This window comes from Amblyomma maculatum, chromosome 11 (assembly GCF_055883805.1).
Source record: "Amblyomma maculatum isolate TAMU_Amacu chromosome 11, ASM5588380v1, whole genome shotgun sequence".
Taxonomy (NCBI): Eukaryota; Metazoa; Arthropoda; class Arachnida; order Ixodida; family Ixodidae; genus Amblyomma; species Amblyomma maculatum.
In genome coordinates, this window is record NC_139354.1 from 26965641 (window position 1) to 26992701 (window position 27061).

The window sequence follows — 27061 nt, forward strand, 5'->3', positions numbered from 1 at the left end:
GAGCAGAATGCTACTGCTGAGAGGGCGAAGGGTGCGGCTGAATGTGGTTAACGTCCTCAGAACAATTTCTACCACGGAGAAATTGTGTGTGGCGGTTGTGCAGACTTCAGTTGTAACCAACTATACAAACATTTATTGTGCCATGCATTGTCTCCTAGGGTATTGCCCATACTGTCCACATCTTTCATTGTTCCATCTGAGAGGCATTCCTACAGCCAACCTGTAGCCTTCTTTTCTGAAGATAAAAGTAAAGTATAATTGTAATTTTTGATTTAAGACATTTTTTCGAAAATCGAGGGTATTCAAGGACTTCAAGGGTGCATGCAGACCCTGGATGCAGTCATCTGGCAGGTACATTTGAAAACATTTGACTCCAGAATGTTTTCATTTCATGCAATTTTCAAATCAAAATTAATTTACAGACCATTGTTTATTTTGCATTAGGTGCTTGAATATTTCAGCATGAGGAATGTTCATTCCAACTATAATCACATCATACATTCTGGTCAACTGTATGTCTCTTTGACGTGCTTGATGAGGACAGGTACAAATCATGTATGGATACACTGGTCCAATTGTGCCAATTCAAATCAACTATCTACTGTACAGCTGTACAGTGCAAGAAAAAAAAAGCATGAAAATTCATACTTGCTCTATGGAATGGCAAGTTTATAATTTCTCCCCATTTTACACCAATTCTAAGGAGCTCTTTTGCAGTCTCCTCCAAAACGGAAATAACGACGAGCATATCTCCACGGCACATATTTTGGTCTACTTCTGCTGCCAAACATGTACGTCACTCATCAGGTACTACTTACTGCCAGAATAGCGGTCAAAGCTAGGTCACAATCCGAGCTAGTGAACAGGCTTCCTTAGCAAGATTTAGGCAGTGCAGTACTGGAGTGATGAAAGAGGGAAAGGGAAGCAAACAGCAAACACTTCTTATTATTTCAGTTCTGCTCTTCCATGCTTTACTATTGTGACAGCCTTGAGACAACCGCTTGCAGTACAGGATCAAGTGGCAGCATCATCCCCTACCCCATCCCCCCCTTTTTTTTTATCAAACACTCATGCGGTTCATTTTGTCTGCCAATTAGATGTGAAATCAAAAATGACTGAAAAATGCAATAATATTTAGTGAAATGTTGCCCTCATTATTTATTTAGGATAAATATGTGCTATTCTGGGTGCATTAACCTTAGTGTTGCTTGGAGTTTTAACAGAGTTCAAAATGCCTACACTATTTTAACTGCACAAAAGCAATGTGTGACTGTAACACAAGAAGCACCCAAGTGTGCAAGAGGCGTTTCATGGTAAATTTTTTGCACCTTAATGTGTCCCATAGCTGCCAAGTACGGCGATTTCGAGCAAAAATTTAAATATCTTCAAAGACAACGAATACAGCCTATAGGCTATAGAGTGTTGATAAAAAAAATGGAAATTCCTTACAACAGTTAACAAACTTGTAACTCTCTATAGGCTGCCTTTGTACTAATGAGACAGGTCTGAAAGAGTACGGCCATCCGGATTTGCGAGGTGCCCCTGGTAGCACTGTATAGTTGAACAGATCCTGTCAAATGTCTTGTACAAAAAGGTGTCTTTGTTAAAGTATAGGGCAACACTCAAACACCAGAAACCATATAAATGACTTAAACTGATGTCAAGTATATGGCTGCCCAGAATTTGTTATTAGTCCAAAGTTCTCATTGCACATAGACTTCAGCATTTCTTGACACGTGCTCATCAGTCACACAAGTACAACAAAAGAACTCGTCAAGGTACAAAACTTGGTACAAAACACGACACTATCTTGACCTCAATGCACTGTTTTCGTCAAAGAAAACACGTGCAGGTGTAAAACAGTCACAAAAGCGCAGAGGCAAGCTACCACCAAGAAACCACTCATTCATACAGTGCAGAACTTTTTCCACATCTTTGACGCTAACACAACCTAAGATTCAGTTAGTCCGTCAAGTGATCCAGTTTAAACAAAGAAAGCATTTTCAAATCGACCAACAGATCAGCATTCAATTTTCTCTCAAAGGCATTAGGATTAAGGGCCATACTTCCCTAGTCTGCTTTCACATCCCCACTGCTTCACTGCTTGCGTCCATGTGGTCTAAAACAAATACAAAATTCTCTTCACTAAACTTCCTAACAGCTTTGCAGAAGAATGTACGTGCTAATAATGGAAGCAATGCATTCTTGATTGTAGGCAAGTGCTGACATTCACCGGCAAGATGCTCTGGCCTGTCCCTTAGCACCACTTTTTGGACACATAGCTGCACTTAAGAATAAAACTATGAAACAACCAGATGCTGGAGAATTTCTCCTGACCATTGCTCACACAAAGCCACCTTGAAGGGAGGGCACCAGAGAAAAGTGGCTTTTCTTCTCTGAGAAGCATACTGGGATGATGAAGTAGCAACACTTTTATGCGGAAGCTTTTCACAGTGTGGCCCGTCTTATAAGGCTAGTAAAAAAAAAAAAAGAGAAAAACATTACACAAAAGGTAACTTTGTGCAAACATTTGAGTCAGCTCTTTCTTGAGGACAACCTACAACTTACAAAAGACATTTTGTTCTTCTCAGGCAAACTAGAATGTTAACTAATTAGCATTTGCTAATTAATCAACTTCACAGGATAAAAAACATTACTGTAGACTAGGCTACGCAATTCTCAACAGCCTTCAGTTAAGTTTCCCAAGACTAGGAAATACCATTCTATTTAAAAGCTTGGTAATTCTGAGTTGGGACACCCAGTCTAATACAGTCAAAGCACCACAGGCCAGGTTTGAGCATCTGCCATCTTCACATCAAAATAAAAATTATCATCACTTCTGTCCTCGTCACTTCTTTCCTGCATTTTTTTCAATCAGTCCATGCGCTTTGCCAGCACCAATTGCTGCCTTATCTTCAATATGGAATGCCACAATTGGATGGTTTCACTGCACGAGAGGAAAGGAGAGCTCAAAAATATAAAAGCAGCACATTCAAACAAACTGCACCGCACACATGTCCCCCAATACGCCCCTGCAGTACGCTTTCAACCACGTTGGAAATTATGAGGGCAGATCGCAACCTGAACAGAAATGACATGCAGCTAAGTAAGTTACTATTTAATCCAACTAAAATCCAACTCATTCCCGCCAACATTAAAACAAGTCAGCCCAACGACAAAGTGAGTGCTAAGGTCAGTCACAGATTAAAACGTAATGAATGCTACTGGGTCCTGAAGACAACACTTATCACTGGCCCTAAAAGCAGGCAGCAAGGTATGATGTAAACATGCTGTCCTCTTGTCCTCTTCCCTGTACAAAATGTGTTTCAGGCTGGTCACCTTTGCACAAATCCTTCCTAAAAGCTTGTCTGCACATTTTCAACACTGAGAATGGCAACTGGCCTTGCCTACGTGTTAGTCTTACAATATTTCCACTGCACCCCATTTTCGGTGCTCAGTTATTTACTAACCTATACAAGCAAAATGTGTAATCTTTGGGATTACAGTCATGGCCAAACCACACCAATCAACACAGAACAACTTTGCTTCTCTGAGCGTGTTGTACCTTATATTAGGAGCAAGCGTGAAACATAACTTCATTTGAATGAACTTGAACTCCGTTTGAAGAGATCAATGAAGAAAACACATTCCTTGAATGTACTTTGTCGGCGGGCTTGAATATGCAGAAAGTATGATGTACAAGCAGCGCAAACATTGCTTTTGCTACAACTTCCTAGCAGTGTGAGCCATTGCATTTGAACTAGTGCCTGCAGAAACAATTATACAGTCAAAACCCGCGATAGCGAAATCTCGAGAATACGAAATTCTCGCCGCAACGAAATATTTCCGAGATCCCGGCAAATGCCCATAGGGGCCAATGTATTTCGTATCTCTCGGTAACGAAACATTTTTGTACCGCAATCACACGATAACGAAATTTGCTGCAGCGTCGGTCCACATACTGTCTCCCATATTATGAATAACAGCATCAAAAAAGCACTCAAATTGAGCAAACTGCAATAGCGCGCTTGCGTGGCTACAGCGAGAGCATTGGCGCCTGGCAACCTTGCAGCCGGAACAACTTTAAAAACTTTAGCCACCTTGAGCCGGTGCTAGCCACCATACCGGCGCAGCGCGTGTCCTCTGTGATCGGTTCCGCGTGGTTGTTTATCTCGGAGGCTATGTTCAGGGAAGGCAGCCTCGCAGCGACACTAGATCATCAGCGCTGCACTTTTAGGCCTGCGAGCGGTGCACGTGTTCGTTGTGTGTGGTGGCGGTGTGTATGAGCAGCAGTCCGCACGTTTGCGTTTGAGATGTCTCCGCCAGCCAAAAAACGAAGATTTTTGTCTCTGCAAGAGAAGGCGGCCATCATTGCTCAAGCAGAAAAAGGCAGGAAAAAAATGGATATCGCCAACGAGTACGGGATTGCGTGCAGCTCACTGTCGACAATTTTGAAAAGCAAGGCAGCCATTCTCGGTGCGCTTGAGAATGGTGCTCGAGCACAGCATAAAACAGTGACGGCTGCGGTGTTCCCGGACGTTGACAAGGCGGTGTTTGCCTGGTTCTGTGAACAGCGCGCAAACAAAGTGCCTCTGTCTGGCAAACTGCTGCAACAGAAGGCTCTGGACTTTGCCTGCATGCTCGGGCATGACCAATTCAGAGCAAGCGCTGGCTGGCTGGGCCGCTTTAAAGCCCGTCACGATATTGTGGCCAAGGTGATTTCGAGCCTGCAAGGCAAGGCTCGGCAAACTAAGCTGACTGACTTTTGGCAATAAATTTTCTTTTTGCGGGCTGTTTTCTATCTTTTCTGTCTCATTTTCGCAGCAACGAAATTCTCGCGAAAGCGAATTTTTTTGCTGTCCCCGGCGATTTCGTTATTGCGGGTTTCGACTGTAATTAATAAATAGAGCGCAACAAAATCAAAGCATATAAATTGTCCTGGCTCAAAGCAGTGGCTTGAGTAAAGCTTTTATCACAGCTTCAGTCATGAGGCGGTGCAACATGGCCGACGTTATGCAATGGGCTAAAAAGTTTAAAGCTGTACTTCCCTTGTGTACAGAAAGTAAACAAACAGTTTAGGCACTCACAATTACTGCCTTCGTTACACTACATGCCTGCCTTCAAACACAGGAAAGCACAACTCAGGCGGCCAAAGCGTTCATTCAAGAGGAGTTTCATTGTGATAAGCCGGCCACGATGAAAAAAGCGTTTCACGCTCTCTCAAAAAAGAAATGTGAACCGAAAAACTGCCTCGAACAAAACATTTCATCTATCGAGGGCAACAAAGCAAAAATGCAAGTAGTACAAACGTGCGCACAAAAAACACAATGAGGGCTTTGGCATTGAACATCGTCACTCCAGGCGGAGAGCGGCCGAGGCGTAGCTGACCGAAGAGTCACCCATGCTCATGCACTGACTGGACTGGGCATACTTCAGGAACTTGAGCACCATCCTGTGGCCGTTGCCAGAACTCTGGAGAGTGTCCACTGCCTGCAAAAGAAAGGACGACCACACCCCGACATGACGCTACCGATTCAACAGAAAACTGTCGCTGACGGTCCTGGCAGACAAGACTTCTGCGCTGTCAGCCTCTGTATCTCACCGTGCAGCAGTCTTCTTGCACCAAATGCTGGGCCTAGACCAGCCGCCTAGAGCCAAATTTACCTTACCGCACACTGCAAGCTTGTTAGCCCAGACGAAGACAAATCCGCTCGTCGAAACATTAGCTCAGCTTGCGAACTGAGCTCCCCGCTCTACTCTTGTTCAGTGCCCTTTCATACTAAGGACACATAGGAAGGAAGGCAAGCATGGGGTGCCTTTGGTGCCGATCAAAGTGAAATAATAATGTAATGGAGGAGACAACTGACTAGGATGAAGAAAAAATTTAGGAGCAAATGTGCGATAAAGAGAGTTCTGAAAAATTGTTTTCGCTTTTATTCTGTTTCTTGAGTTCCGCGAATATTCCTAGTCTCACACAACACAGCTGCAAATTAAGCCGACGGAAATAAAAATATGCGGGCACACACTGTTTTTGCGACAATCAGCCTCATCACTCTGCGATGGCCAATTAAGTTCATCTAATCCGTGAAGACGCTCCAAGTAACCTTTATTAGTGCTTTTGGACATGGCATAAATAATATTTTAATAGAACCATTACTTACTTGCGATTAAGAGAACATATAACTGGAACGAGCCCTAAGCAAGCGGACTATATTCACACGATCATTCCGCCACGCAACTGCCTGAAACACTCTCCACCTGCTGAATGACTCCTTCTACTTTCCACCGCGAGTCCAAAGAAAGGTTGGAGCCGGGAAATGTTGTCCGACTTCAGGAGAAAAATCAGCCACAGAGAACAATAATCCAAAGCTTATACCAATGCTGGAGTGGGTAGATCAGGTTTCCGCGATTATAAGATGAGCTCAAGGTTCTCTTTAGTGCCCTTTTAACCTCCACCTCTAAGGGTATGCGACAGTGTTTGTTAATGGTTCCTGTTTACAAACCCTCCTTGCAGATCCTTGTTCGTGTACATGTATATCGCTGATCGACTAATTACTAATACTGAACCCCTAATTCTTTTTCAATATCTCACTTGTACTCTTTAGCATGCAGTCATAGGTTAAAGACCATCTGACATAGATACCGCATTTACTTGTGTATAAACCCCCTCCCCGCATTATAGGCTGCACCCCTAACTTTAAACTCCATGAAAATAAAAAGAAAGTCCTCACGTATAACCCACACATTTACTGGAAAAAAAGAAATAAGCACCAGAAAGATACAGCTGTATACTCAGCTATCATTTTTCTTTTGCAAAATTTATTCAAATGACCACCACAATGTCACTGGTGATCCGGTTCACCACTTTCATTGCTGCCATCCGAGGCTTCATTGCCACTCTCCAAGACACAGTTCGTCCTCAGAACTATCCAAGCTGTTAATGAGTGCACATTTTTGGAACCTTTTATGCGCCAAGTCAGCCAGTATTGCTTTCAGCGCATTCACAATTTACTAGCTCAGCAAGGGAATACTGGGCCTTTACATGTGTCCCGTCGGTGTGAGGGCATAAAGGCCGTCAGCCATCCACTGGGCATATAGCCGTCTTGAACGGCTTGTTGAGGCAAACGTCAAGTGGCTGTAGCATGGACGTCATGCTGCCATGTATTACAACGAGGTCAGTGCAGGTCTCAGCAAGACGAGCCTTCCCCGCATCAACGCAGTGGCCTCGGAAGGAATCCGGCACGAGCATCAGCCGGCGTTCCAGCAAGGCACCTGGTCTTCATTCCTAGATCAGTCGGATCCAATCACCGACTAGGCCACCATTCATCCAGAAATTTTCTTTTACACGTAAAACGATTCCTGGGGACAGTGGTGTGCTAAGTAGCGTCTTGCGCTTAAGTATTACATACGGACGCAGTTTCGTCTTATCAGCCAGAACACATAGCATCATTGTGCAGCGCAGCTTGGCATTTCTGCTGGTCAGCACGCTGATTGCTTTAGAACCCGTTTTTTCCGTTGTCATGTTCATCGGCATCTCAATGTACAGTGGGGTCTGATCAGCATTTCCCACCTGAGACAGCAAATATATGTAACAATATATGAAAGCGTAACAATGTTCCCTCACAAGCATCAGGAGAGAGAATAATTTTGCAGGTCCTGCATGTGCAATCACATTACACATTGGTGACGTAGCCTATATGTTACATAAACATGTTTCAAAAAATCTTATCAGGGCATTTAGGAGTGAAGTAGACATCGCATCAGTTTTGTGTCGCATGATTGCGCGCTCAGAGCCTTCAAAGATATGCTCCCGCAACAGGAAGCCGCTGGCATATGGTCGATTGCCACCGCATCGAAAATCCATGCCTTGCCATAAAGCGCTGAAGCCATCTACGGCTTGCATGAAACTCACCGGGGATGTTCCTTTCATTGGCCTCTCATAAGCTTTAACCTTTAACACTTTTGCATTAAAAAAACGTTTGCCAATAGGACGAGAGTGGCGCTGACAAACACTCTCAAGGAGCGAGAAAAGTAGAAGATTGAATAGCCGTTGATGTAGCTCAGTTAGTAGAGCATCAAACACGAAATTCTGAGGTCGTGGGTTTTAAACCCGAGTGGTCGCATCTGGTTGTTTTTTTTGCACTACTTTCTAATCAATTATATCCACGGTTACAGTATTTTTTCACACTGATCAACAAACAAAAAAGCACCCCTATGCTTTCCTTTGTATCAATGGCTGTTTCCTACCCTTCCTCTGTATCTTAAAACAAAGCCCCTCATTTTCCCAACATTTTTTGCCGTGTTAGTTAAGGAAACAGTAAAGGAATTCGTGGAAAACTGCGGACTCTGAGCCCTTGAACACAACTGCCGCTAAGCGTTCTTACCTTATCTCTATATGTGACATCACCATGTTAACTACGTGACACATAACCAGACCACTTTGGAATGATCATAATCATGCATGACAGTTCCTATAAAAAATTTTAAACTGTGGACTATGATGTTTAAGATCCCAATCACAACATGCGCTATCAAAAATGCCCTAGTTAAAGACTCTGGAATAATTTCAAACACCTGGGGTTCTTTAATGTGCGACAGACACCGTAAGTACAGAGGCAAAATTTTTCCCAAACTACTTTTGCTTAGAAACAAGGCGTATGACATCACTAAACATACATCCCTGCATAGAATTTGCCAGCACTCGAAAAATACACTGTAACAAGTTTCGTTTTCCCCTGTAGTTCCAGTTTCTGTTTCAGGTTGCCGAACAAAGCTTGTGACATCACAAGCACAAGATCGCATGATCCCAAAAAAGCCTCAATATAACTGCTGTTGTGTAGATTTAATTTATGCATACTCTTACACTAAGCTGCTGTTCCAGTCAAAATGAAATTGATTGGACTAGGAAGAACTATTGTATTGCAATTTCTAGGGGCCTCACGTGATGTCATGCTGAGTTGTGACGTGACGCCACCATCGGAAGGCAGCTGCCATGGCAGAGACTTAACCCTAACCACTCAGCCACTGCAGTGGAAATGTTCAAAATAACTGTCCTGAATTAAATTCTGACTTATCTCAAATGTCCTTATATTGAAGGTGTCTTCCTTATTTTGCATGCTCCCACAGCCTCCCCAAGGTTCACGCCAATCTTCACCAATTGGCAAGCGCATCTGGAGCTATTTCCAACGCCAAGCTCAGCATCTTTCAAGTGCGCAAGCCTGCATCCGCCCAGTGGAGATATCTAAACAAGATGCTGTTTGCCCTAGTACCAAGTATCTATAAATTTTAACTTAGTTGCTATGGTAGCATCAGTACAAAGCACAGCAAGGGCACTACACACAGTTGGGAAGGCCACTCACATTTAGCAGGACACCAATGGGATGGCGGCCGCAGATGGTGTTTCCGTACTTCTTGAGGTACGCGGTGAACGCAGTCGGAGAAAGCTCCTCAATTATGCTCATCCCCTGCAAGAGTTCACGCCAAAGCACTCATAAAAACTGTGGATCTATGCGATAACTGTGTTGATTCATCGAGTCAGACTATTGCCACAGGAAAGTATACAGTGAAGCGGAAGACAGGACAAGGTGGATAAAGATAAGACTTTTAAGCCTAACTTAGTCTAGAATCCTGGTGAACATTCAAGTCCAGGAATCCCAGACCCACACTGGTGAATCATGCATTTGTCCGGGAAGAGAAAACTTGGGCAAAGCACACAAACCATGGAAGAGAAATTTTGGTACCAATTTATACATTCACTTTTTCTTCCTAATCTGCCTCTTCTCTTACTTGACACCGTGCAACCTACCGTTTTTGGCTGCAAAGACGAAAATCGCAAGAACACTGTTTTAATAGAAAAGACAGAGCACAAACGAAAAGTTTCTGAAATTTCACAACCAGAAGTGCAATATCCGCACAGATCGTTGGAAGTATGCAAATAGGAAGACTTTTGAGTCGAGGTACACAAATCTGCCAGTGTAAAGGAATTTGAAATCAAATACTGCTATGGCCTTTGAATGAACTGATGTAAAACTTGCGTCTTGATATGCACGCACATACTCCCTTGCCATTTCCCATGAATAGGCTTATAAATATCTGGTAACTGACAGCTGAAGACAAAACCCGCAAAATTTCAGATCACAGACCTCATATTGTCCAAATGTTTCAAAGACTACATTTAGAGGCGATCCCAAACATACTAAACTCAAAGGGAAATGCAAATAGTTTGATATATTGATAATTTGATTACAAATAAGTGTGCAGTCGATTTCTGCGTCACTGTCAGCAACGAAGCAAGAAGCCACGCGAAAGCAGCCGCAATCAATCTCTCCGCTAGGCTAGCTTTATCGCATGACAACTGTTGCAGTGAATGCCAGTTTCCCCGCATTACATCAGAGTCACATTAAAAATGAGCACGCCAGACTAAAGGCCACCAAACACACAGCAAATTTACCTAATCATGGGGTTTTCAATGCTAGCATTATCAATGGGGCCATGCCAGACAGGTCCGTGTGTGATAAGCGGATCACACTATCACCAGCAGAAGAAATACAGGGGAGCAGTGTAACGTTCAATATATAAAATGTTCCAGTCAACAGGAGTCCAATAAACAAAAACGCTGCTATACTGTTACAAGGAATTTTTAAGGAGATACTCTGACAGCTCGATATAAGCAATACTTCAATATATCCAGGATCGGCAGCATATGCGAAGGCAATACAAAACTGCAGAGCTACATCTTTGCTGTGACTTGTTGATTTGCTGCACGTGTTTTGTCTCACCGAAGGTGTGGAGATTCCAGAGGAATACCATGCAACAAACTAAAATCTGCATTCACCAAGTTGCACCCATACACATGCTACACAATAAGCGACAATGCAATGAGGCTCTGTAGGACTCAATGAAATGTCTCAAGCGCATAAGACCTCCAAGATCATCTAGGACAGGGTGTTTGCTGCTCCCAATAAACAACATCATTTAGAAAATAGCAGCCCTATCTGCTATTGTTTGCACCACAAATATATGCAAAGAAAAAGTGCAGAGGACAGCCATTACATGTGCCCACCTCCGTCTGTTGTCCTGTGAATGTGGTACCATTAACCAACAGTTCCTTCCAAACTACTATCCATGCTGTTATTTTAGGCCACCTGCTATACTTGTAATGCAAGAAGAGAAAGCCCTGTCATCAGACCTGATCACTTGAAGTCACTTTCCAAAAAAGAAAACGATGCAACAAGACGAAGCCCGAAGAAGGCAGGTACAGGAATCTGAGACCGAGCGGAAGTTGTTCAATGACAAGCGATGTTTCCGCAGCTATCCGAGCCACCTCAGCATCATCAACACCATGTCAAGCATGCTGACACTATTAGCTGACTGATGTACACCTGTTCTGAAACCAGTACACGAAATTCTACGCAAATGCAAATACCACAACTACATACACCCCCCCATACTCAAGTCCTCAGATTCAACAAACAGCCCAAGCTGCAAGCTTGGGAAATATTAGAATGCTGAAAGGTGGCCCCAAAAACACATTTTATACATTACAGATTATGAACATAATTGTAACGGCTCATTCACACTTGAGCATTCGGCGGTGCGAGCAAGCAAAACCCTAACCTGACCCCTCGACTGCAGCTATGTACGCCACCAAAAGCATACAGCTATGCTAAGTGCCGAAGGAAAAAACGAATTATCATTCAACTCTTCACTAAGTCATGGCACATCTGACCCATTTACTGTGGCAACAAGAACTTCAACATGCTATCTGCAGGCGTAGTAAACAAAAAGGGCATACTTGCCGCTTATACCAAGGACAGCGTCGATCTTATTCTAAATGTCATCCTTCAACACTTTGCTTTTGTGTTCAGGGTGACACCTGTCCTACCGCATACGATATAGCTTCCCGGCATTGATAAGCATTTCGGCTGTGGCCTTCACTTATTGTGAGCCGATGGTTGATTGCGAGTACGCTGTTGCTGTGTTGGCCCCTGAGGGATGCTACCAGTCGATGCTATGGGCCGCACCAACTCAACTTGCCCACCTTCCTATTGGCTGATGGAAATCAGCAGAAATTATTCGGTGGCAAGATTCGGTCCCGGACCGAATTGGCTTTCCACCGAGATTTCCGGCGGATTCTCTGCTGCGGCAGCGGAGTTTGCTCGCTTTCGCCGCCAAATGCTCAAGTGTGAACGGGTCACGATATTTCAGGTATAGCAATAATGCTAATAGGGTACTCATTTTGAACCCTGTGAATGAAATGTGTTCTGAGCCCTTAAAATATCTTTAGGAGCAACAGCAATGTAAAAAAATGTGCACTCTGAATTCTGCCATTCCTTTTGAATAGCACACATAAAATAGTGCCTAGGTGTGAGAAAGATGCTTTTAAAGTCGAAGCCCATTGTCTAGAAAAGGATTACCCAATTTTCTTCATGTTTGCTTATTTGAACTGTGCACCTTGAGGAAAAAGACTTGCAAATACCCTTTCAGACACACATTCTTCTCTTCTGTAAGCCTCGCCGGGTTTGGCACAGCATTGTTTCCGCATAACCATGCACTTATATCTACTCAAATGGCAACAACTCATTCAAATCACCGTTGTGTGGGCATATTTTCAAGCACACACGAGTCTACAGTGATTGGTACTGACCTGTTTGTCCAGCTTTTCAATGGACTGATGAATGTTGCCCCAGGACTTGTCGTAGTACTGATAGTGAAACCTAGCCCCTGAAGTGTACGTGAAAACATACTTAATGCAAAGAGATTTAAGGAAAAAAGTGCATCAACGTTACTTGGCATCAAGCAGCACAAAAACCACAAACACAGCAGCGAACACTGAAAGCAAAGCTGACAACTATGCTTAAGGGGAGATGCGTGTCGAAAAAGTGAGTTTTTAGCTAAATTTTTCAGTTTTGAGTTTCTGACAAATTATGCTTCGACATTCAGCTACAATGCCCCGAAAAATCAAGGCAAAATTCGAACACAAAGTTAGTAAAACGTCCTTTTAATTGAGCCACGGTGAATTGAGAAACTGCTACTTTAAACAGCCTGAACTTAGTCGTCGTCAGATCATTGACTGTCAGCGGCGTGCATGGTTTGCGTGCCCGACAGATGCCAGCATGCCCCTGCCACCTCGGCAACAATACAGCATGACTTTTAGCAAGTGATCCTCTACACAGAACCAGAATGCTAGAAAAGTGTGTGAGGGATTGAAGAAAGCAAAGAACTAAGATCTTCACGTGCATGTACCCCTAGACGCCATTTTTTCCCCGTGGGGCATAGTCCAGATGATACCCTGCCATTGAAGACGCAGTTCGAGACTGACCAAAGAAGCAAGAGCCGGCGTGTTTACTGCAGTGACACTGAAGCAAAGGGACGTGCTTAATGACGCTCGGCATGGACTGCCAACTGACATGGTCTCCTGGGCGTTGTTCACATGTGGCATCTTATCACTGCCTCAGATGACCGTGACTACATCTTTCTTGCAAGAGATGACGAATTGTAAGAGGCATTTTGTGCACAAATGAAACCTCTGAATGGCTTGGTCTTAAAAAATTATTGGCAAGCTATGGCCGCAGCATGACTTAGTGTTGACCTATAAAAGAAGGTCTTTTTTTTTTTTTTTTTTTTTGCTAGGAGGTTTCACGAGTTGGGGAAGAGTCAATTGATAATCGCAGTCAACTCATAATCAGCAATACACAGCACACACATTATCACTCTTGTAGCTACTAAAGGCTGACTGTGCACTGCAGTAAGAAGAGACTCCACTCACCCCAGTGACAGAAGTCTGAGGATATCACAAAGAGGTTGTCGGCATCCGCGAGGTATTTGCTCAGCAGCCGGCCGTAGAAGGCCTCGTTCTCAGGACTCAGTGAGCCCACGATGATGGGCACAATGGTGAATTCCTGGCTAGATTTTGCAAAGGAGTAGAAAAAAAAGAAAGTTTTAGCATGAGCAAGAAAACATCAGGACATGATATTAAAATGATACAGAAAGAAAGAAACCAAGGCAGTAGAACGGCAAAATGGGATCCATAAGATACTAGCAACTGCAAGTCTGACTAGCTATTAAACATGTCACCGGAATCCTACTGGTCACACCTGAATGTGCTGCTGTGGCCATAATAATACAAAGAAGACTTAAGCAAATAAAGCAAGAAACGATTAACTTTTTCAATAGTGAATGCAGAACAAAAGCTGGAATGCCGATGCTTGCTCCATATTATTTGGCCCGCACTTGTACACTGTAGTCACAACGCATTTCTCTGGTAACCATTACATGACATAAAATTCATTTAATGTACACTCGCAGTCAAAAATTCAATAAAGATTATATTAGCTTATAATATATTGGCTTATATTGGATTATACAGTCAAACCTCGATATAATGAACACGCATATAATGAATTATTGAATATATCGAACTCTTCCGAAATATTTTTGTCAAACACACGTATTTTTAACTTCCCATAGCGAACGCAGTTCGGCATAAAATGGATATTATGAACTTCGCGACGCCACGCACTACCTCACTTTGATAGCAGGAGGTAGGCTTCATTGCAATACATGTGTGTTGTGCAGCGCAGCAAACATTCAGGACTACCTCGAAGGCGCTGACAGCGCCACAGATGCCACGACGGCATTGGGAGTTGACAGCCAAAGAAATCCATGGCCTCCGAGATCACCTCCGCGCGCCTGTTTGTGCGCGCTGAGGTATTCTCGGAGGCCATGAAAAATCGTTCGCATCTCTAAATTGCTGACAGCGCCGCTTCAGCAGCGGCGGCATCGGCGCGATCTAATGCTGCTTTTGCCTTTTTGGTTTTTGCGTCTTTCGAGTTTTTTCGTTTTAGTGTTAGCAGCGGCGTCGCAGCGTGGCTGTCGTAGCGTTCGGCGGAGGCTGCCGTCAGTCGTCGTGTCGAGTGTGGTGCGCAGGTGTGCGTAATGCTGTGATGGCGGTGAACATGAAAAAAAGAGCAGCACTGACGTTAAAGACCAAGCTCAAGATAAAATCAGGGCCTTCAAGGCAGTTTACGAGAGGAGACTAATTGACACTCTTCTCGTGAAGCTTCTTATGAAGCAGGACTTGAAGATCGACTTGCTGGGAGCATTAAAGCGGCATGGGACAGCGTAAAAAGGCTGCCAACTGCTTTCGGCACGCAGGTTTTGTTCCAGCAGAGGCCCGTGCATCAAGTGACGATGGGGACGATTCCGACGAAGCAGAGCTCCGCGAGCTCGATGAGGCCTGGAACGATTTTTCGCATTTTGTTGGTGACATGCCCGCAACAATGACTGTAGAGGACTTTGTAGGCGATGACAACATCGCGGCGACCACGGGTGTACTGACGGATGCCGGAATCGCTGTGGAAGTTTTTGAACATCTCGCAGACGAAGCTCAGGCTGACCCTGGAGACGATGAGAACATTCCAACTTCACAAGAAGTGCTTGCTGCATTGGATTTACTGCGCCGCCACTACAGTGCTATTGAGAGCAGTGGGTTTGCCCTTGTTGAATGTTTGAAAACTGTGGAACAGGGCGAGATACGGAACGCGATCAACACAAAAATGCAGGCCGCGATAACGCAGTTCTTTGCGCGTAATTGAATTTTGCTGCTCTTGCATGTATTTTTTTACGAAATTTTATATTACGAATTATGGATAGAGCGAACTATTTTCCGATTTTTTAACTGTTTGTTATAACGAGGTTTCACTGTATTGGCTTCCGTGGACCTCACTGCAGCCATCACATTAACTGGAGGAAAAGGTGGCAGACTTCGCAGTCAAGAAACGAAGCCCCATTATGGAGGATCAGTGTCGAATGATCCACTAAAAAGGATATAGACATTGATAGAAAAATGGGAATATGTTGAAAAAACTCCAAACCATCTTGTGAGTGGACTCAGAGGTTCATTTTGAAAGAAGAGTTCTCATTAAAGTGAACACCTTCAGCACAAAAGAAGTTGGTGAAAGCCTTTGAAGCAAAGTGGCTGGAATTCCAGCGGTACGTCACAAACCTGCGCCGTTCGACAAATATGCCATTTTGGGCATAGTGGCAACGGCGACAACTTTGGTGTATCTGACGATAACAGTGGCCACAACTGTGCACAATATAGCTGCCTGAGAAGTCCCCATTAGAAACACTTTGAAAAAGTAAAGACAGTGATGCTGGCATGCTTAACAAACGACCATAAGCTGCCGCAGCGTTTCTGAGGCGAACAGGATGCTGGAGGAGATGTTGCTGAAAAAACTGTTCATCCCTCGCCAGGAGAAGGTGGCTGGAGTGGACTAAGACTATACAATGCTGTCGAGCACGTTGTTCATTCTTTCAAGAAGCGCTTTGTATCAAATGGACCTCGACGGCACAGAGGACAACATTGTTTTGGAGGTCAACAAAGAGGAGGAGGACTCTGTTTCTGTGACTGCAGGAATAGGGAAGATGAGTGAACATGCCCTCGAAAACAGGAAGTGTTGACCATAATGTCCATTAATAGTACTTTTCTTGCATCCATCGGTCTTCTGTTACATTCACGGCGTTATTTTCCCCCATTGGACAGGATACAAAGTCGCCCCTTGTGTTACAGTGAAAGCTCGTTAATTCGAATTTCACAGGGGACACTTAACGAGTTCAAATTAAGCCGAATTCGAAATAACGAGAGGCATGGAAAAAGAGCCAGAATTGAGACTGGGCTGCTATACTCGGGGCAACGCAGCGGAAGGTACGAGCACGAGCCACCAGCCTCCACAAGCGTGCTCTTCGCATGCGGTCACGAGCCAGAAATGCAGGCTGGTGAACTGGCGGCGCGCGCTCGTGCCTTCCACTGCCCTACCATAAAGAGTAAAGTCCCTGAGTATAGAAAGCTTACAACTCACTTTATTTACTGACGAAAATAATCGGTGATCACTTTTTGCTTTTTTTTCTTTGAAAGCAATGTTCATCACTTTGCTTTCCAAATTGCGAAAGTAATGCAGAGCATCATCTTCGCCCTCCTCGAAACTGAAAAATAGGCACGCGACACTGATCGCCTCTATCACTTGCGAAGCAGAGGGTCGCACTAGCGCCTTTTCTTCGTCCTTTTCATCATCATCGACGACAGGTTCTTCGCCTGCTACCTGCGCGATGATGTCCTCGTCGCTCAAAGCACCACACACCACTGCACTGCTGTCTGCGTCGATGCAGTCGTCGAAGCTTACGTCTTCTAGCAAATCATGCAAACCTGCGGGGGTGACTTCCTGCTGACTGGGCTCATAAGCTGCTTCCGTGCCTGGGCCGTGACCTGATCCCAGGCACGCACCAACATATGCAAGGCTGTGAGCAGCGTCACAGTGTAATCCTTCATGCCCGAACACATAACCATGCGTTCCAACATGTGGCGCCTGTAGAATGACTTCACATTCTTAATGACACCCTGGTCCATCGGTTGATGGGCTACAGTTGTGTTCGATGGGAGAAAGACGAGCTTTATAGCCTTGAGGTCCACATCAACCGTGTGTGCGGAACAGGAGCCATTCTTCCGCTCATTTCAAACTTACGGTCGAGCTTGATCAGCCACTGCCTAAATATTTCTCGAGTCATCCACGCTTTGCGATTAGCGGTGTATTCCACCGGCAGTGTGCGGATGTTCTTGAAGCAGCGAGGCTTCAGAGCCTTTCCTATTACAAGGAGGGGAAGTTTCTCCGTCCCAGTCATGTTTGCTGCGACCAAGACGGTTACGCGCTCCTTACTACGCTTCGCGCCTGCACAGCTATCTCTCTGTGCATGTAGTGCAGTCTGAAATACCACCCCCGTAGCGGCGCACAGTTCGAATTATCGATGGAGGTGCCGATGTGCGTGCGAAATAATGAGTTGGTTTACCCATAGACGCCTATGCAGCTTGGCCGAACCGTAACGGTCAGTTTGAATTATCCAAAAGTTCGAATTAATGAGGTGCAAATTAACGAGCTTTCATTGTACATTAGCAGTTGCATCCCAGTAGAAAAAATACAGTGCATAATGCTTAAGAAAGGCTTAGTGCAACCGAAGAAACTAAAGGCAATGTTCATGTGATCTTCAGTGTCTTCAGAGTGAAGGCTCACCAACTTTACTGCGAGACCAACCAACAAACAACACCGGAAACGCGCATCAGGAGTTAAAGAAGTAAAATAACTTTGCGAGAGCAGGTCAATGGCATAGACCAGGCCAAAGCAAAAGGCTCAACCTGTGCACAAGGTCACTGATTGTAAATCATTGCTGAAATGGTATTCCGCACCTCTGGCACAGCCCTAGGAACAACACACACCAAGTGAGACGCCGTAAAATATACACGCTGCATTCCATACAAAAAAAATTTTGGAGACAGCCGAGCTCCAGTTTTGAGGGTATGAAACGATGGCATTAACGGCTCTTGCATGCGGCTCCCCATTCCCAACCACTGTTCGTGTACCTGCCCTTTGAAGTTACTCTATTATCTCACATATACTTATTAGCATACAATCATAAGCTACCACCTTACGTGACGCACCACTGGACATGCGTATAAAGCCCCTCTATGACCAAGCCATGCAAACATTCCTCTAAGGCCTAGGGGCAGCACGTTTATCAGGTTCCGAGGGTCCCGAACGGTCCGATTCCCATCTCCCAGCAGCCGCCCGAGTTGACAACTCCTGCCAACTTGGCCACGTCATGCAGTTTCGTGACATAACGCAAACCACTGACCAGTCAGTGCCTGGCCGTACCATCTCCTAACTATCACCTGCCAGAGCCATGTTCATGATTTTTTACTCACAATGCCAGATTTTTTGCAGAACAAGGCCTTTAAACACTACTGAGTTGACAGAAAGTAGTAAGGATTCAAATGAAATATTTTGGATCAGAATTTTACTACTACGTACTACTATCTCACCACAGCCTCATTAGGCGTATAGCAGTGTGTATGCTCCTCTCATACCTCAATTGTTCACCTATACACCACAACTGCATCGTGGGATGCGTCATAAAGCTATTTTTGTTATTTTTTGGCAAATTGTAATAAAAGCAAGCAGCCTTACTCAATTTTCTTATGCTGATTTCAAATATGCTATTTTTTCCTGTAGTGCAATTGGTTTGAAAGATAATTAATAATCAACCCCCATTAATTGAGGCCTAAATTCTGAAATAATAAGTTGTTAAAAACTTAAACTTAAGGCACACTGAGATAGCCAGAAGAGTGAAGAGTGAAATATTGGGAGCAGTTTCTAGATACATTAATTAGCAATCATTTTACTACCTTATTAATTTCAGTATACAAAGTGTGTGCACCAAGCGGCACTAAACTTATCAAAATAGTTAACTTTAGCTTTCAAAAACAAAAAACCTGCTCCCAACATTTCCCAGAGCATACATTCAGCTTCCCATTACAAAGAAAATTTCAGCTCTATGCGCTTTGGGTTCCACGATAATGCTAGAAGTCGACAACATAAGTTTGGAAAAAGAGAGTAAAGAATAAATAGGGAACAATTTAGCGGATATTGACAGGTGGCACACATACATTTAAAATTAAAAATGGCTAGAAAACCCCAGGAATTTAAACCCTTTGCTTTTCCACATCCAAGTGTCACCTTTTAAGAGTACTTTGAATATTTTCAGTCACTGCATGTTTCAGTCGTCATTTCTTCAGATACGCGAATCTTTTTTCACATACTTTTGACAAATGTTGATATGCAGACCGTGGTTAGAAACGTTCATTGCAGAAAAAAAAGTCATTTTGAGCTGCTGGCTGCTTCCCTATGCTCTGCATTGCACGAGCACCGAATGCATTCACTGTGAATGGGATTACCTTCCGATCAGCGCACGCGTTTGGGGAGCTCCACAAAGACAACGTGCCCCCGCAGTTTACGTACTGGACAATAAGTTTTATGGTACTTCCTTATTCACGCTCATCTTTTTCAACATGAATATCGCTGCCACGTGTTTTACACTTCGCTAATTTCAGCAACTTCTTTGCACACTCCAGGCTAAAGATCGTGAAGTTTGCTTCACAAAGCGGACTATCCACCATGCCGACATCATCACGAAAACAATCCGACGTAACCTTCATTGTTGGAGTTACCGTGAGCTCCAGATTTTTCTGCTTAGAGCTTGTCCCGTAGCCCATCTGAGGCCTGCAGCGTCACTGCCGCGGCAGATGCAGCCGCTGGCAGTAGCAGTCTCCAATGCTGGGGAGCGTACTAATACCTCTGTCACACGGACACGGCTGAACTCCTTTCAACTCCCTTCAACCAAGGTAGCCATTACCTCGAAGGAGATACGTGCCGTGTCACACGGCAGTCCATTATGGAAGGAAGTTAAATGGAGTTTTGAAGCAAAGGAGATCGACGATCTCCATTGATGGGCGAAGGGAGTACTCTCGTTTCCAATGTGCTTTGCTTCCGAGTCATTAAATAACATATTTCTTCAATAATGTAATTTTTACTCCTAAAAATATTAGTTCTTATTGCATAAAATTGTATTCTAACTCGGTTAGTTGCGTTTAATTGTCGCGACACTGCACCACGTATTGCACAACGCCGCGCATGGTGTCCAGCAGAGCGGAAAAAATGGCTATGTTTAGAGCATGGTCGTTGTTTTCAGCAAATGTGTGTTCTTTTATATTGATATGACTAAAGCTAATTGCATTTTGCGAGGAAAATAGTAGTATAAAAAATATTTCAGTTTGTTTTGGACATTATTTTTTATATCTTTGTGCAAAATAAACAGCGCCTAATGGCCCCCTGTTGGCTGCTCTGAGAAGCTCGTTGCAAGCCGTGTGACACGGGGACAACTCCTTTAAGGCGAAACTCCCTGCGACTCCCTTGCGCTCCTTTAGACCAAGGAAGTTCAAGGTAGTTCCGAGTCGGCCGTGTGACAGGGATATAAGCCTACTTCAGGCCCGTCTACATGATCACTCAGCTCACAACTTTCGTCATCCTCAGAGCACACAGCTGGAGCAGGGCATTACTTGAGATTATTAATTAACAAGTTTTTTGTCCTTTTTGCCAAATATCTGCCATGAATGCACCTAGCACTTCGGAACAAACAGTCGCCGGTGTCGCGTCTCCCCATGGCTTGGGCACGCCAAGCAGACACCGCCAGCCAGCTCCATCAATACAATGAAGCCATGCCGTCACATGCACCCAGAAGCCAACGGGATTGCAAATGCCACCTTTACTTTTTTGAAATTTTCTCTCTGATCAATAAAGGAATGGAAGCAACAGAGGCGGCAATTCGAAGATGAAAGATACTCTTTCAAATGACCAAGATGGCTGCAGTGCCGTGCATGAAATGGGAGCTACATGCCACAGAATAGTTGTTTTTGGGGTGGATTTTGACTCTAATTTGGGCGACATCGATTATATAGATTGGTTTATGACTAAAATACTGATCTTAAGATACAAGAAACTCAGCAGATAGGTAGATAAAGAGCTACTGATTTTGAAAATTACATTTTCTAAAAAGCGATTTTTTTTTTGTGTGATTTTGTGGCTTTGGAGACCCGTGTCCCCCGCTTCAGAGCCTTCCATGGTTGACTAATAAGCACCGCAGTTTTTAAACCCACATCAATCTATTAGAGAAAATTTCCAAGCCTTTGTTAATGTATTACCCGCAGTCAGTTCCCCTCCTTAACTTGTTAATTTGCCTACCATCACAAAAAACAAGGCCACTGGCATTGACTAAAAGAAATGAGGTGTATTCTTCATAATTCAATGTTGTTGATTGCACGAGTCTTAACATGGTGGTGGTGTGGAATGTGCTACTCACTTCTCCATGACCTTTGCGATGTAAGGCAAGTGCATCTCTAGACTGTGCTCATTCTCGTCGACGTGGATTGAGACCTCTTCGAATGCACCTGTCTCGTACAGTTCTTCATACACTGCCAAGAAAGAATGCGCAAGTCAGCCACTACAGAGAAACTTCAGCATACAGATGGCTAAGTTCCAGTCATGAATAGGCAGCATCAAGTAGCCTGGATGGCAACCATCATCATGTAGCGGCTTCACGGAAGGCAGTAATTATGCACCCACGCTATTGCACTGCGTTGACATCAGACCCCTTGGTCACTTGCATCACAGTGCAACAAGCATGAGATTCGATGAGCCAAGAATAACCTTATCTTCGATCGGACATCCTAACCGCAATGATGACATATAGAAGAAGGTATGGTGACATGAAGCTCGTCTAACGTAGCATTGAAAATCACAAAAGAATACAACACATATGGCATTCAGAGACATTTTGATAACCCATCTGTGTAGCTCGCTTTTGTAGCTTTATAAGTGCATACAGGTGAATGCTAATCAGTAATTTTACTGGTTTATTCGGAACTTGCTCCATAATTTATTTCTCTCAACACTTTCGTCTGAAATTAGGCAGTTGTTGCATTTTAACTTATGTGATGTTTACGACCCACTAAAATTTGAAGCCAGTAGAGGTTCATAATGAGTTTGGTTTTGGATCACTCCTGTCGGTCCCAATAGAGTCCAAAAGATCGGTCACCGACTGCACAATTTTCACCTACACATGCAGAAGCAAATCTGAACACTTGTACAATGTGATTGGCAATGAACACCATTTGAAAAGCATAGAGATGAATTCTGCCTGATCAACCAATGCAGCAGTGGATAGGAAGAATAATAATCTCAAAAGAATACATCTCATTTAATGCTCAGCATGCGCTGCTTACAATTTATATGGGCTTGCTTAAAGCAGTAGCTGCAATAAAAATTATTCGCCACGCAGTATTTCAAAGTTTGCTTATTCAGAATTCCTCAGGTATTGGACACCCATTTACACTAAGCAAATTGACCATGATAAATACTTACATACTCTCTTTCCCTGTGCCTTTGGCTGGGTTACTATTATAATGGTCCAACTTGGCCTTTCATTGCTACTTTCACCCTCTTGATCAATTTCCCCTTTTTATTCCCCAGAATTTAATCAACTTTCTGTTTTGGCACCATGCCCCTTTCTTCCATTTTTACTTAATCACCTTCATGGACTGCAAGAGGTTAGTGATGCAGGAGAGTTTATTAACTTCAACTTACAACCTGTCTGCCCCACTGGCTAGTTTTCTAGAAGAAAACAAAAAAAAAACCCCTACCAAAGACTTCCAGTTTACAGCCTTGCACTAACAGATGCCACCCTACACTGGCAACAGACCTTTGATACTGCCTTCAGATGTTTTATTTTGCCCAAATATCCACTCAATCACTTGCATGCCCTGCCCAAATCGATTTGCTCTTTTATATTTCCCCATGAACATCGCCAATTTTTCCTTTTCTCTCATTGTACAGCTCTGCCTCTGCATCTTAATATCAGCGTCACTCTCCATTTGCTCACCCACCCCCCCTCTTCTTTGAGTATACCCAAAGATGGAAATGTGTACACTTACCTTCCTGGTCAATGGTGAGATCATAGAATGGCGTCCGGTATTGTTTGGCTGGGGAGAGGCCGCAGCCTCCCAGACGGGCATGGTGAGAGGGCCCAAGGATGAAAACACGCCGCCTGCAGGTGGAATGAGAATCAACACACCACTCTACGAGAGTAACGTGTGCCCCACGAGAGCATAAACACTCTGGCACACAACACACCTTTGACACTACTTATACGGGGTAAAACATTTGAAAAAGAAAAAGATATTGACTCAGCAAAAATAGGACACCAAGTAGAGAAGAAGAATAAATGCTTAATCCAGATCAACTCGCAACGCATTCCTCAGCATAGTCTCCGAGATCAAAAGCAAAGCCAACCCTTACCTTAAATTGCACATGCAACTCTTGTAGCGGCCCATAATTCTGCCTGTGTCTCTCTTTGGACAGAATTCACAATCAGAACTTGCAGCATCCAGCATGAAGCAAGCTCACGACAAATAGCTTCTAAAACTCCCTCCCCCCCCCCCTCCCCAGACAAGACTAGATGGAAAACAGATGACGGCGTGGAGGCATATCTGCAAGCAGATGCTTATCTAAATCCGGTCTTAAATATATGTAATTCCCAGATTTTGAAGATAAGAGCTGCAGGGCTTGCAGGCAGAGGGGTACCCTGAACCACATATTATGGGAGTGTTTGCATTTCCCAGCCAGGGCAAACAAGATTGATGGCAGAGAAGCCTGGGAGGCTGTGCTGGAAATCTAGCAGCTGGAATACCAGCTGCTAGCAGTTCGACTGGCTGAAGAAGCCGCCGAGATCCAACTGATTTCGGCCCGCATCTGAAGTGGATTCCCACCTACCCTAAGGCACCTGTCATCTAGGGGGGAGGGCTTGGGGTAGGAAAGAACCCCTTTCTGTTGGACAATAAAGTTGGTTCCCTCACTCACTCAGCATATCAAACAGGGAAACCATTTCTGCCTAGGCATCACTTCTATTGGCTTTTGAAACATCCTTATGGTCTATCCATCTATTAGGAGGAGGTACAGTAGTTTGAAATTTAACAAATAGCGCATTATATTGACATCCAACACTTCCTTCAGTGTTCAAAATAGAGCACCTACTAGCAGTCACTGCGATCATCAAAAGACTGTGTGTCAAAAACCAAGCCATGCATTTATTACATGGAAGGAAAGGATGTATTTTTCAGCAGCCAAAGTAGGGTGTGTGTATTCTTTATGCAAGCAGGCTCATTACAAATACAGTTCCTGCAGCTGTTATTTTTTTCCCAACGCACTACATTCAAACACCCTCTGCAGCTTTGAAGGGTATGCATGCATTTTTTTTTTATTTAGATAATCTCCACTGCATGCATTGAATGTTCTTACCCTGTATGTTAATCTCTAAATTCCCATTTACACTTGCAAGCCACGAAGGGCGTGCGACCGGCAGTCACATGCGACCAGGGAGCCGCTCAGTTCGACCAATGTTAACACTTAGAAATATGACCCACGGGTCGTTTTCTCGTACGGAATAAGACTTGTTGATCTTGACTGTGCACTAACAACGAGAAGCCAGATGTAAGGCTAACTTCTGTTCACCTCAGATGAGTGACTGATTTGTTCCCAAGTTGTTAACAGCAGTTGCAAAGCCGGAAAATCGAGCAGTGCTCAAATAGCCTGTGACCACTGCTTTTATACCAAACCGATGCACAACCTCCGTGAGTCGCAAGTGTGAACGGGCCTTTAGTCCTTTAAGCAAAGACTTAAAAGAAAAAGAACAAAAGAAAATCAGCTCTTTACTACCTATATCTGTGACTTTCAATTGCTGGTTTACTGCATATACCAATACTTGAAGGTGTCAACATGATACCAATTTTCAACAGCTTTTGCAAAAACAAATGCACACCACCTCACTTTACAACAAGCTTGCTTTGCAGTGAAGCCGACTATTCTGCTAGGCATGAGCACTGGCAGAGCTTTCATAACAGCTGCTTTACACACTAATGTTCCAAACCACCACAGTCAGTCATGAAGCACACCACTGTAGAGGGCTCCGAGTTAAATTAGACTAGCTGGCGCATCTTTAATGTGTACTAGCAATGGGTAATTTTAAACTTTGCTTTCGTTAAAGAACGGCCAACTTATTTTATTTTTAGACATATCAATGTCAAACCAAAAGCCACTTAGAACAAGTGATAACTTTTCAAAGTGAGTTTCCCAAAATGGCAGTATGGCTGCTTTTGTAATGCTTTTGGGCTGAACAGAACTTCGTCAATGATTCATGCAATTGACGTGAATTTACAGTAAAATGAAGGCACCACACACAGATCGCAGCAAAAGAAATCTTTCTCTTAACACTACAAAACACTCACACAACAGAAGGGTCGACTTGCTTGTATGCATGTGCAGCGCAGGCGCCACAGTACTGGTAGCCAGCATGGCTGCAGGAAAAACAGAGATGTAAATGCGAGCAAGCTGTTTGACACGAGACAGGTGGTACACTGCACGACAGCAGCATGTCAAAACCTTTACTCACGGTGCTATGACCGCCCTTGCTGGCCCGAAAGTTGGAGGTCCTACAGCTGAAAGCCAGTTATCAAGTTGATACCTCAGTTCTCGGGCTGAAACGGGAATGCAACGTGATCAGAATTAAGCATACGCACATCGTGCGAATACAATAACAATACTAGGAATTCTTTAAGCACAGCAGCCCGTAGTTGCAGTCAAAATCAATCAACGATAAGCAGTGCGCACATCCACGAAACGTGTGAATACATGTCCCATTTAAGCAAAGAACGCGTGCAATCATTCATTCATTTCCGCAGGCAGAATGCCACAGACAGAACAGGCCTGAAGATTAATCGAAATTAAGAAATCCGCAAGTGAGCTGGGCATACATTGTTTGGCCGGCATGCTTCAGGTAATCACGTAAGTGCATTACTGCTCGCTACCTGCTAAATGGTCAGAAAGCGATCACCAGGCTGCTAACTGAATTATAACAGCAGCACAGTCTCAAACAAATATAAAGGGACTGCTAATCGTAAAATGTTAGGGCATATAAGGAAGTGTTATTAAAACAGCTACAGCAGTGCCAAAAAGCTGTCAAAACAGCGCGTGCGATGCGGCACGACAAGTCATGGCCTGACAGGTCTCCCTTAGTGAGCATGTTTCACAAATATTTTGGCAATTATTCAAGACGGTAATCTTTAGATCACCACGCAGCTCAATATATACACCTTCTATAACGCACAAACGAAACATTTGAGCAGGAAGTGCGCACTTAAGGAAACAAAAGCCTTTGTAGAAACACAGCTGTGCTCGGTGCTCGATCAAACTGCACCAGCCACCAGTTCGTTCTCACCTGAGTCGGTGTACCAACTACCCGCGTGAGACGCTTTCCTCACCAGACGTTGAGATGACATTGCGGTGCCAATTTTGGTAAACGGTGGTTACTAGAAATAAAAGTAAAGGGCTGTAAAAATGTCCCAATCGCGTACGCTACAGATCCAAACAAAAACTAGCACGCCCAGCACAAACGCCCCCTCTTGGTGAACTGACCGAAGAGTGAAAACGAAACCAACTCATTTTCATGAGGCATATGCGGCATATATTGTTTTGTTGCATTGAAATATTTTTTATCGTTTGTTTTCCCTCGTGATTTCTCGAGTCGTTTCTGTTGGTTGATGCTGTACGTAGCAGCCTGTCCTATC

At 44.0% G+C, this 27061-nt stretch overlaps 1 protein-coding gene across 1 annotated transcript; it reads right to left on the reverse strand.

The window, feature by feature from the left end:
• Positions 1 to 411: 411 nt before the first annotated feature.
• LOC146173214 (protein MEMO1) lies at positions 412 to 26894 on the reverse strand. Its single transcript, XM_084583730.1, has 9 exons — positions 26713 to 26894; positions 25888 to 25972; positions 25724 to 25792; positions 23375 to 23487; positions 21745 to 21856; positions 13769 to 13905; positions 12647 to 12723; positions 9360 to 9464; positions 412 to 5490 (listed from the first exon to the last, which is right to left on the reverse strand). The coding sequence occupies exons 1-9, from the start codon at positions 26771 to 26773 to the stop codon at positions 5353 to 5355; spliced, it is 897 nt and encodes a 298-aa protein (XP_084439856.1). The 5' UTR covers positions 26774 to 26894; the 3' UTR covers positions 412 to 5352.
• Between the last annotated feature and the right edge of the window lie 167 nt (positions 26895 to 27061).

Coding starts and splice junctions, on each gene's coding strand:
- LOC146173214 (XM_084583730.1), bottom strand. CDS start 26,773: ATGTCATCTCAACGTCTGGTGAGGAAAGCGTCTCACGCGGGTAGTTGG. Junction 13,906..21,744: donor ATCGCAAAGGTCATGGAGAA/GTGAGTAGCACA, acceptor TGCAAAATCTAG/CCAGGAATTCACCATTGTGC. Junction 12,724..13,768: donor CTCAGACTTCTGTCACTGGG/GTGAGTGGAGTC, acceptor CGTACACTTCAG/GGGCTAGGTTTCACTATCAG.